Here is a 12,930-nt window from a genome sequence, read left to right as displayed (position 1 = left end):
ACACTGCATTAGGTTGTGTTTGGATTGCATTTTCCGTCATTTTTCATGGGAAAATTACTATAGCGATTTGATATATGTGAGGAAAAAAGGTGATAGGAAAATTTGATCACGAAAAACGACAATATTTTTCAACGGAAACAAGCAATCCAAGCATGGCCAACTGACTAACTTTTCCAAATTCTGTTACAACTTCCTCTAACCACTTTTGGCTCCACGCGGTAATTGCACTAATAGCCCCTTTCAGTTTTATAGTTTTTCAAGTAAACCCCTGCTCCTACAGAGTTTTAAAACATTGCCTTAACCTACTCTAGAGAGGTCCAGGTGGACCTGCGGAGGAAGCGAACAACAGCTGAACCACCATCGGGTGAAATAGCACTCCTGCCTCGGCAAGACTTCTGTATGGTCTGTGGTTGTTCCTTTTTCTTTACTGATGTTCCTGTGTCGGGCGACGCATCTGTTGTTGTCTGCCTATTGTTCCTTCCTCTCTGAAGTTCCTGTGTCGGTGTCGGTGTCTCTGTTGTCTCTCTCTTCTTTAGTTGCAAGTTGGTATTAGTAAGAGCAAAATGGCAATGACGTTGCGCGTGGTTCTTAACAAAGCCGTGGGTCGTCAACTCAAAGGAGGCAAGCTAGGGTTTTTGGGTGCAATCAGCAGTGGCTGCCAGCACTCCATCGTCGGCCACAATTCTTCACGCTCAAATAACAATAATGATACTCATCTACCTTCCTCGAATTGCTGGTGTCGTCACTACTATTTTCTACCATCTCCTCCGGCCGTAAGAGTTCTCGATTTCCCGACTGTTGCTGGCGTTCGTCGTGTCCACGATGCCGAGACCGACGATAGGGTCAGAAAATTGGGTGAATTTGCAGTCAAGGCTCGCAATCAGGGCTCCGCCCAGGTTTGTGTTGTTTAATTAAAACGAAAAAAGGGTCTTTTTGTTTGTGCTATTTCTTCCTCTTCTTCTTCCTTGTTCCCCTAAACAACTGACAAGTACCCATACTGTGGATGGTTGCTACTGTTGAGTTTGTTTTAGGATGGTGTTGATGGTGGAGTGGAAATTCAGTTTGTGAGGCCGGTGAGAGCAAGCTTTAAGCTTTCGATGGGCCTTATCTACTACATAACGCTCGAGGCACTTCGTGGAAAAGCCGACATGAATGTCTACTATGCGGAAGTTCTCGACTGCCCTGACCAAAATCTGTTGAAATTGATCAAGTGGGAGCAGGTCAATGAGTCATTCTCCTACCCCTTCGAAGAAATAAGGTAAAAAAAAAGTCTTTCTGTGTTGTTCCATATTAAAATAGCCAAACCTTTGGGTATTGTCTTCTCTGCTTCGCTTCAAACTCAAAGGTACGACAGAAGAAGATGAAATTCCAGTGTTTGGCTTTGCTTATTTATGTTATAGTCTGGATTTTTAGTGAAAGAATTTTCTTTTTTAAGAAATTGCTAGATGTCACTATTCTCGTGGCATATTTATGATATTCATGCTTTTATTATGGTTTCTTGAAATCAATGAGAGGTGAAGCGCCTGATGTCATTTCTTCTTTCCCCAGTACAAGCATGTTGATTTTTGTGATATCATTTCTTCTGGACCTTAGTTTTCTTTTGGCATTGGAACCAAAGATCCAAGATTTATTTGGATCCGTAATCCTCCCAATTTTATTGGGGAATTTAATTTTTTTTGGCAATTGGAGAACACATGTTTTTTTGAAATTCCTGGAGTTGAGAGTAATTTAATACCCTTAGACCAAGAAAAGGTCCTAGGTCATTTCATGTGCTTTGGTCATCCTCAAGGATCTGGCTGCTGCACGAGTAGCCATGTTAGACAAATGGATCGTACAGAATAAACGTCTTTCATCTTCAATAACTTTAGCTTTTGAACAAAATAGTAATTTACCATGCACTCCAGCTATTTGACCTGTATTCAACCATCTTGATATTTTCACTATTTGGGATAGCATAGGATAGTTAATACAGAAAAACTGGAGAAGGATGTAATGCTTTATCTCTGTAATTACAGATGGATGCAACCCATCTTCTAATAATCAATCACAAACCCAAGGCCCAAAAAAAGAGAAAAAAAGCCAGGCCACTTGGTCCTTTGGTTCTAATGTAGATTTTGGTTAAAATCAAACAGCAGAGCTTCTGGAGTTAACTAAGTCTTTCTATAAGACAAACGACCTAAGCTTGTTTAATACAAGAGTTAAAAAAAATTATAGATCCCTGTATATAAGTATGTGGGTGTGTGTGTGCGAGTGCGGATGCTTCTTTTGGGGTGCAATGAGTGCATCCCTAATGTATGGGTATGTGGATGGATTTCTATATGCAGCAACAATTTGTGATGGTCTTTTCTTTGCTTCTTGATTCTTGAATGAGTTGTTTAAACTTCAATAAGAATTTTCTGTTTGATTTAGTAGAGTTTATGTAAACTGTTCCTCCTCTAGATTGAGCAAGTTTCTTGAGAAAAAGTACCGACGCGAGAGAGCAGCTGCCAAGAACTATCTGTAAGTGTGGTTGCTGTTTTTGCGAATTCATTATTTATTCATCTATATATGCTCACTCTCCACTGTTATATTTTTGTTTTTGAGGTTCATCATCTGTGTGCCTGTATACCGTAATGTACATTTTGTCCTGTCTCTCTTCTTCACCTACCCCACCTAATTCCTTGGAAAGTCTTTAGAAGCCAGTCTTCGTGTATTGATACTCATGGGACTCTTGAGTGGTGCTCATAATGTGAGATATTTTGAGGGATGTATAATTCATAGCATTTTGGCCATTTTTATGGGCTTCAAATTTTTTCCTTTCATAGTTTAAAGAAATTTGTTATTCTCTGATAGCTTCTTTGTTCTTATTTGAAATTTGTCTCACAAATTGATGACATTTCTTGAAAATGTAGTAGCAAAAGTGATGATGTCATTATGGCAATGATAGGTGACAATAAGAAATTTTGGAGTTTTTTTTCTTTCTTGTTTTGGGTTAGTTTTGCCAGAGGAGCAAACTTTGATGTTTGTGAGATCTAAGCTCTACAAACGATCAAAGTTAAAAAAGTGACTAATTAGGGAAGATCACATGGCAGCTGTAACTATTGATCTCTGTTGTAGTGAACTATCACAAAATCAAGAAGCTTCTTCTGGGATTAAGATGTATGAGAGAAAGTGTTTTGTTTACATGCATTTCTTGATTGTGTTAACTTGTTTCTTGAGAGGAAAACTGTAGTGTGCTTAAGTTGATTGTGGTTTACATTTTGTGAGCTTGAGATGATCTTTCTTGTGCGTGAATTGTCATCTCTTCCTTCTATTTTTTATATGGTCGTACTCTAGTCCCTGAAGTATGCGTTCATTCATATTAACGGATTTTTCATATTGGTGTCTGGTGTTGAATTTTGGAAGAAAAGCAAAGGGCAAGAAATAACAGCTGAAAACAGTTTTTGCTATGTTTTTCTCCTCTTTTCTATCTCTGTGGCTATCTGTCCTACTCCATCACCACCTCCTGTCTTTTTCCTGCTGTCCGCATCCCCTCTTCTTTGCCTTTCTTTTGCTCCTTCCCTGCCCTTTCCCCATTCCCTGCAAGATCTCCACTCTCTGCTCCCTTTCCCGTTCCCTTCTTCCTCTACTTCTGAGCTGGTTTGATAGTAGTATGTTGGATAATGCTGGTCTTGTTGCATAGTAAAGAAAGGAGGTGTTGATACTTGTAGACTGCAGTGCCAATGATTCAGGAAGTTCTGCAAAATGAGTGGAAACTGGATTGGACGACAAGGAGGGGAACGCTGCCACGTAATTGCAGTTTGCTCTTGAGCATTAAGTCATTAGAAACATTGGTTTTTTAAGGATATATATTCGGAGCCTGCATTTCCACATGAAATTTCTTTCCATGATCTGTTTGTTGAACCATCGACAATTGAAAATAACATTTTACAACCTCCTCCCATCCTCTGTTAGTACTTTTCCATGATCTGGTGTATAGGTAGTGGTGATGGTGAGTGTTGTTCACTTACTGCCTGCTAGATCATTTCCATGAGCTGTCCTTTACGGTGTTCTTTAACCAACATTTGCCCCTTAGTGCATTGTTGAAATCAGTGAAGTTCTGATACTCATGATTCCATAGGTCAAAGGGCCAAGAAGTCTTGGTCCAGTCTACAAGAAAATCAGCTCCCCGGTTGGACCGTTGGTGTGAAAACCTCTTACACCCTTGACTATCCTGTTTACTATACTTCTGGGATTGGAATTGGAGAAAGATAATGAGAAGATTACCAATACTTTTCTCGATGACTACCCTCTTATCCAAGTTGCGAAGTTCTGTTCCATTGTTTAAATGACTGCATGCCGTGACTCCTTTGTTTTGTGCTTAGCTCCTAATTTGTTGTTCACCGTAGGAGATTAGAAGAGATTGAAAACTGCAGCTTAATATGTCTGCATGCCATGTACATTGTGGAAAGCTATCAAATAGCTATTTGTTGCATTGTCATAAGCTTGAGTTAGCTTAAGGAAAATAAAGGACTGTTTTGATTGCTTGAATTAGGTATTCTTGTGGTTTACATATACAGTCATCCACAATGAGCATGTGTAAATTGATCAAGTTGCTTCTTTCTGTTGGACATCAGTTATTGAAATAGAACTCCTTTTTTTTCCCATTCTTGTGATGATTCTGCTTATTGCTTCCATTCCATTACATCAGTTTTCCAGCTTACATCATTTGGACTTCTGGAGTTTCATTCAGTATAATCACCAGGAACTTTTGTTGGAGGATGGAATGAGTATATTTTACACTAACATGTAGTGCTTTCATTCTTTTTAGTGGGAGAGCTGGTTTGAGGTGGCCTTGAGGTTTTAGGTTAGAATTGAGAAAATATTACCTGTTTGCTCACATTTAAATTTTTTCCAGTTTTGAACTTCTAAAGAAGTCATAAGCTGTTTTCTAATATCCGAGGAGTGAGGTTTTCCATCTCTGGGATGGGTCATTTCTGAAATGGAATTTCAAGGTATGCCTTTTTCAATTTGGTTTGCAAGAGAGCACAACTTGGAGTAATGACTAGGCCATGTACAGTTTAAAGGTCTGGCTGAACTTCATGTGCTGGGGTTGCCTTTCATGTATAAATATATTGTACAGAGTCTCTGAGAATTTTGGAGCCACGATTGTGCTGGTTGTTAGGGAACTCTATTTGGAGAGACATGTTATTCCCTTGTCATCATTAAATTGTAAAGTTGAACATGCACCTAGGGCTGTTCACTGAGACTGATTTGAGATAAATGTTATCCTTTTTGTATTTATATTCCTGAAATTCCTTTTTTTCTCATATTCGGTTGCTTCCAATCGTAGCTTCTTGTTTATTGTTTTTTATGATTTTTTGCCCCCTCTCAGAGTGAGCACATTGCTTGAAGAACTGGAACTACGATGTAGAATCCCTGAGGGCGCCAAGTAAGTGGGGTTAGCACTGTTTATTTATTTTTTCAACAATGCATGAAATGCTTGCAATTTTGTATGTTAGATGGATTTAATCTTTAGAAGCTGTGTTGTTGCCATCTGGTAAAAGAATTATAGAATAGAAGACAATACTCTGGTTTATGTAATTGATTGAGTGAATAGGTCCACGTAAATTTCTCATGTGTGCCTGGGGCCGGATCGCTGCTTTAGGTTTAGTCAACATGTCATGTAGATAATATAATAGTGGGCCTTGAAGGAGAACATCACAGTTCGTGGATAATTACATGTGTTTGTATGGTTTTGCTCTCCTTCTCTGTTCCTTTTAGCTTTTTCCTTTGCAAGTCATTGTATTTCCTCCCTAGGTCATGGGTATTAAGTAGTAGATTTGGTGGTTATGAAATGGATTTTTACTTATTTTGAGGACATTTGGAGAAAGATGCAAAGCACAGTCTTCATGGAGGTTTTTTTTAATATCCAAATCATTTTCCCCCTTTTTGATTTTAAAGTGGGACTGGACGAGTCATGTATTGTCTGTTTTGTTCATCCGTGCTACGTTACTACTACACACATGTTGCATGAAAGTTATGGAGCAACAACCAACCTTTCTGTACATTTTTGTGACTGCAATGATGCAATTTAGCAATGGTATGTTAGTCATCAAACTCTGGGGTTCTGGCAGTGAGGAGATTTAACGGAGTTTGATAAAGCGCTCCTGGAGCAATAGTGAAGGAGATTTATGAATAAGCAGGGTGCGCTATGCGTAGAAGAGTCATCAGCCAGTATATTGTTGTGGATCAAGGCCCATAACAATGAAGCTTTGAACTTCTCACGCAGAATTCCTGTCTCTCGGGGATGGAAATAAAAGTAAAAATGGACTTTTCGATAAGTTAATAATTCTTTAAAACGGTTATAGTTGTCTCAGGTAATAATGAACAATTTTTCTCAACCCGTTTGAAGCACGTTAGTTTCCAGGAGAGAAGGTCAGAAAACTTATGTGCCACAGAAATAAAGCTTTTTTTGCTTTGGAAGCTGTGCGTGAAAACATGTTAACATGTGACATGTCTGGCATGGAAGAAAGATTTGCAAAGAGCCAGATTTTGTGTCTTAGCGGTAGATGCATTATCAGTCCTCTGCACAGCTTAATTAGTCAGGAATGGGGCATTTTGATTTAGTCGCCTTTTTAGGTTTGCTTTTGGTTGGAATGTGCTAAAACATATGGTCTCTGTACATGCACGCTTGTAGCAGTATGTACCATTACTTCATTCATTATGTCTAATCATTAGTGAAACTATTGCATTTTCAGCAGATATTCTGAAGCAAAATTCCAACAAAATTGGGGACCTGGGATGCTGAACATTGATGATGGTCCACCTACTCCACCTGAAACTTTTTATCTTTGGGCTACTTTCACCCTCGGTATCGTCCCAGTTTTTGACATTAAAACTTATGAAATGGTCTACGAGTATGCTATGTTTGCAATAGGGGCTCAATTTAAGAATGAGGTCACTCTCTTGTCTCTCTTAAGAATGGTTATGCGTTTTGTCTAACTAATGTAATGCTCTAAGCTTGTGTATGGGCAGCTGCCCAATTTATTTTTTTCCTTTTATTAATATGTGAGATTTAGTGAGAGTTTATAATTGATGCTATCATTGTGGTAGGATGAGCGAGTTCACCTTAAGGACGTGTTGTGGGCAAGCAAATCCAAGGACAATAATGGCTGGGTCTATCATATAGTTTTAGAAGCTATAAATGGGAAAAGCGAGCTGGACTTTTACTATGCCATAGTTAAAGCATCCCCCATGAGGCAGTTAGAGTTGATCAAATGGCATCAGATTGGTGAATCTTTGCGCTGCCCTGATGAGGAAGAGGTATTTATTCGCAAGTCACCCTTATATACGTTTGCATGTTCTCTGCAATGTTGTCTTCATTTAACATTCTCAAGGATACGACTGAACCTGAATCCAGAAGTAGGTTTTTGTTTGTTAAAGGTTTTGAACTGATATCCATACTGTAGTATTATCTTCACGCTTAAAATTGTCTTTAGATGAAAACAAATCCTATTTATCCAATCTAGCTGGGCATCTTGTCGAGAAGGGAGAAGTATAATGTTTATGAAACTTGTTGTTTTTGTTACTTTTGTTTATAATATAAACTAGATATCTTTTTTGCCTTTCTTTTTAGAATAAATCTTATTTGCACTGACAGCGTATACACTATCACAGTTGGATGTACGACACATGTACAAAATTTGGATTTCAAATTCAAATTCAAATTATGTGTCGTCCATCTAATGGTGAAAGTATATACACTGTCAATTTATAGAAGATTAATTATTCTTTTTAAGAAAGATTTGCTCACTAGATGGCCTGTTAAATACTTTTTTCGTTTAATCTCATCTGCGTACATGTATGATGATCTTCCATTGCAATTCAATACATGAAGAAGACAATTTTCTTATATCAAGCCCACTTCCAATAAGTCTGTTTTCCTCCTTTAGTCTGATAATTTGGTTCTTGAGAAACGATATACAATTCGCTATTCTGCCTTGGAGAATGGGTTACATTCATAATGTAATCTCTGCTGCTAATCTCCCTACTTCCCAATGAGTTGAGATTCAGTGTTTTAATCAGCGGCGCAGTTTTGGGTAAAAAGCATAGTCAGTAATTTTCTGCTACTGTATTTTGTTGCGAAGAATGATATATACGCACTCAGCAAGTTGAATAAATGCGCATTAGACGTTATCTGGCATAAAATTCACATGATTTCAAGGTTGCTTTTTTCTCTTCATTGTCATTTCTTGGCAAATGTTGCTCGCCCGATAAAATTTAGCTAACTACTGCAAGTAAGGTGGAACTCGGAACTCATACGATTGATTCTTGTTTGTGGACAGGAGAAAAGATTTGATGAACCGAATTATGAACCCCCGCCTATACTTGCGGAGACACCGGAAATATATGATTAGAATTGTATTGTACCGCCGTGCCACTGGATTCTACTGTATAATCAGCAGTGCATGTGTAAGTTTGGCAATGTATTTTCTTTCATTTACAATGTTTATCTAATCACGTCTTAATTATATTTACCTAATCTTGTGATGCTCTGAAAGTGCATGGCCAACTTCGCGAGTCTTGTACACCTTCCTAGCCCCTCCCCAACCCCATCAAGGGTCTTCAGGACCAGGGGCAAGGGTCGTCAAAAAAGGAATTAGCACGGGTAATGCGATACTTGTGACATTAGCCCCTAGTCCCTTCATGTCCCCCTCAGGAAGGTACTGAGGATCACGTTTGTATTCAAGAATATGACAACTAGGAGCTTAGCACAGCCTAGGCCCCGGTAGTGATGAAATCAAATGAATAGAAAGATGCTTTTTCCTCTATTTAGGATAAATAAAAATCTGTTATATTTTTCGTATAAGATTAACAGTAATATTTGTAAAATATCATTCCTAAAATCATAAATTACCAATCAAGCATGTGCTTAACAATATAAGACCAAGCCAAACTAGAAAATCATTAGCATTGTAGAAGATAACAGAAGATTGGCAAGTAGTTTTACAAACAATTGTCTTCAAGTGCAAGTTAGTCTTCCAGGGATGGAAAATGACATGTTGATTGTCTAATATGAAGTGCAATGATAAGTTACAATTACTAAATATCAAATATTGAGATCCATTAAGTTGTGCGATAGGATAGATTCGTAATGGATGTCAATATTGTGTCAAAAGATGCAAGATTAGCAATTCAGCTGTAAAGTGCCAACAAATGATTAATGAAAAGTGTTGATTTTTTTGGGGGCATAAATTAAAAAATGACCTCTTGGTGTTATAAAAAATGCTTGCAAGAAATTTTGTATTGAAATTTAAAATAATTTTATATAATTCATTCATTAACTCACTTTTTATAGTGAATACAAGTAACAAATTAACAGAATATTCAACTAACAATTATCTGAAAAAATCTTAACAAAACATAATTTTCAACTAGAAAATCTTAAGTAAAATATTTGTCAACATATTGAGCTCTAGTTAATAAATATTTTTATTCTTCTGCTAACTAAATTATTCTAATACTAAACATAATTTGGCAAAATTTGTAGGAAAAGTTAGCATATCTCAACACTCCTGTTTGCCACTTTTGCGTCAGATTTTGAATTATCTTCTCAAATTTTTTAATCTCGTTTTGGACAAGATTTTTGTAAGAAACTCTGCAACTGATAATTAGGCTTGCAATGAACTTCTTCTTTTAGATTTTTATGCAAGCTAAAGATTAATCTTGCAACCAACCACTTCTTTTGCCTTCTCATGCCAAATTTCAAATAAAAGATGATTTTTTTTATGTTTCCAAATAACCTTCTCATAAGTTTTAAGTGGAACACCCTTCGATGATATTTGAACTTGTCCAGAGAATATGAAATTCTGAATGATTCGTCATAAATTTGTTATCACCATCAAAACCTGTAGATTTAAAAACATCAATATTATAATTTTGATAAATATCAGGAATTAATTTGATACCTCCTGAATCATCAATGATCTCCTCCTGAATTTTCTTCAGGATTTAAATTCTTGATTTCATTATGATTCATTTCAGAATTGTCAAAATTCGACTAATTTATAGTGAAACTTTTTCTTTTCATGTTAATTGAGAATAATTTAATCTCAATCAAATCATTAGCCATTATCCCTGTGAAAATGGCATCAAATGATATGTGAATGCTGACTTTAGATCTCTATCTAACTGCAACTCTGTGGTATCTAATTTGTGTATCCATCAATTTTTCAAATATTGACAATGCAAAATTTATCTCCGTCATATCTTGTAGATCATTGACTACCAAACAAGTCGAAAATTTAATGGCCCAAATTTTGTAAGTTTCACCACTAAAAGTTAAAATGTTTGACAAAAAGTTCATTCTTTTCATGATTTTGAACTTATAAAAGATTCTCACTAATGCACTCACTTTCAAAAAACACAGGCCTTCAGATATAGGCTCTTGATATCACTTTATTATTTTTTTTGGGTATAAACTAAGAAATAATAATTTAGTGTTGCAAAAAAAACTTATAAGAGAGTTGCATTGAAATTGAAAATAAGTTTATGTTATTCATTCATCAACTCACTATAAATTATAGTGATTACAAGCAACAAACTAATAGATTCAATGGGTTAGGATATTTTTATACAAGTTGACCCTTGCTGCGGAGACTTCACTTTTCTTTCTAATAGATTCAAGTCAGCTTGCCGTTCCTCGTCATTTGCCTCACATAAGCCGCCATCTGAGGACTTGGAGTGAGGAACTCAACTGGGAGTACGGTCTTGGATCCATAAGTTAGGAAAAAAAGGTGTTTCTTGAGTCATCGATCTTGGGGTAGTTTGATAGATCCATCGGATGCTTGGTAATTCATCCATCCGAGATGTTCCAACTCGATGTAGGTGTGTCTTGAGGGCATCCAAAAGGGTTCTATTGAAATTTTCAGTTTGTCCATTAGCTTGCAGATGGTCTATCAAGATGAAATTTGTTTAATGTTAAGATCGTCACACCATTTCTTGAACGAGTTGTCAGCAAATTATTATCGATTGTTTGAGATAACAACCCGGGGTACACTAAATAGACAGATTACATTCTTCCCAAAGAATTTCTAGACAGCTCAACCTGTTATGACGCTCAATGGTTCGGTCTCTACCCATTTGATAAAATAGTCGATAGCCACTACTAGATAAGTGTGGTTACCCGAGACCCTAGACAGGGGTCTGACTATGTCTATTCCCCACTGCTCAAAAGATCATAAGAACGTTATAGGCACCCTGGGATTAGCAAGCTAATGGTGCTCGGGGATATGAAATTGGTAAGAAGGATAGCTTAGTACAAAGATTTGGAAATTCCGTTAAATCATTGGCCAGAAATACATGTGCAATATGATTTTTTTAGCCGACATCCGAACTCCGATGTGAGACCCACAGAGTCCTTCGTGAATATCTTTGAGTATTTGCCCTCTTATTTTTGTGGAGATGCACCTCAGCCATTGCCCGATATAGGATCTCTTGTACAACGATCCATTCTGTAAGGCATATTGAGCCGATTGGCGTTGGATTCTCTTTACCTCGGATTGATTCTCGTGCAGAATTCTTTGGTCCAGAAACCTAGCAATGAGATCCATCCAATTTTATTTTTTAGGTGTACGGGATGTACTGTTTCCTCATGGTACCCGAGCTTAGTTAGGATTTCGAGTAAGACCGTTTTGTTTAACTAAAAAAATGAGGTGGAGGCTAACTTGGAGAGGGCATGTGCTCATTTATTTTGGGATCGAGGTATGCAATGGATCTTTAACGATTCAAAAAGATTAGCCAGTCTCTTAACTCGAGAAAGATACCTCTGCATGGTCTCTTCTCTAGCCTCAAATTCTCCCTGGACTTGTCGAACCACCAGTTGAGAGTCGCAATACACTCGAATATGCCGAGCTCCCAATTTTCAGAACAAACACAAACTGGCTATCAGCACTTCATATTCGGCATCATTGTTAGAGGTTGGAAAATCAAAACGCAAGGTATATGAGCACACTTTCCCATTGGATCCAACAAGAAGTAGTCCGGCCATACTGCCTTCATTATTAGAAGATCCGTCCACATAAAGAGCCCAAGGTAAGGGCGTCAAAACTTCATGGGGAGTGTTTGGTTCACCATGGGAGTGAACTCGGCTGAAAAAATTGGCTAAGGTTTGTGCTTTGATTGCAATTCGAAGTTCCTAGGTTAGATCGTACTCTCCCAACTCAATGACTTATTTCGTTAGCCACCCCAAAACCTAAGGTCGGATTAAGAACTGACATATAGGCTGATCCGTTCGGACATAGACTGGATGAGTGAGAAAGCAATGTTTCAACCATCGAGCAGCATGCACTAAGTAAAAGACCAATTTTTTTCACCTGTGGGTATTACGTCTCGAGCCCCCAAAGGGCTTGGCTGACGTAATAAACCAGCCGCTGGAGCCCTTCCTCCTGCACCAACACCGTGCTGACAGCTTTCTTAGTTGAGATGAGATAAATGTAGAAAATCTCCCTTGGTCTAGGCGAGGTAAGAGTTAGAAGGTGATGGAGGTAGTTTTTCATTTGGTCAAAGACTTGTTGACGTTCCTCGTCCAAGAGAATTTCTCTGCCTTCTTCAAAATCTTAAAGAAAGAGTAATTCCTTTTGAACAGATCGGGAGAGAAGTCAGCTTAATGCAGTAAGCTGTCTTGTCAATCTCTGGATCTCGTGGAAGTTGGCAGAAGCTGCCATCTCTTGGATTGCCCTAACCTTGTCGAGGTTAGGTTCAATACCTTGGCGGGATATCAGATATCCCAAGAACTTTTTCGAAATGATCCCGAATATGCACTTTTTAGGGTTAAGCATAATCTTGCTTTCTCGTAAGATCCCGACGATCTCTTGTATGTCTGAGAGAAAGACATCAGTGGTATTACTCTTAATAAGGATATCATCGACATAAACTTTCATGTTCCACCCGTTTTGGTCATGAAAGATT

General features: G+C 37.7%; 1 protein-coding gene across 1 annotated transcript; it reads left to right on the top strand.

Moving 5' to 3' along the window:
• The first annotated feature begins 296 nt into the window (after positions 1-296).
• LOC113730560 (uncharacterized) lies at positions 297-8,503 on the top strand. Its single transcript, XM_072078557.1, has 8 exons — positions 297-402; positions 537-896; positions 1,032-1,258; positions 2,440-2,499; positions 5,354-5,410; positions 6,720-6,918; positions 7,075-7,284; positions 8,307-8,503. Exons 1-8 carry the CDS (start codon positions 400-402, stop codon positions 8,376-8,378), a joined length of 1,188 nt encoding a protein of 395 aa, XP_071934658.1. The 5' UTR covers positions 297-399; the 3' UTR covers positions 8,379-8,503.
• Positions 8,504-12,930: the final 4,427 nt, after the last annotated feature.

The sequence above is a fragment of the Coffea arabica genome, chromosome 2e (genome assembly GCF_036785885.1).
Source record: "Coffea arabica cultivar ET-39 chromosome 2e, Coffea Arabica ET-39 HiFi, whole genome shotgun sequence".
NCBI classification, from domain to species: domain Eukaryota; kingdom Viridiplantae; phylum Streptophyta; class Magnoliopsida; order Gentianales; family Rubiaceae; genus Coffea; species Coffea arabica.
Note: the sequence above shows the minus strand (reverse complement) of the source record. Positions and strands in the feature narration are given on the sequence as shown.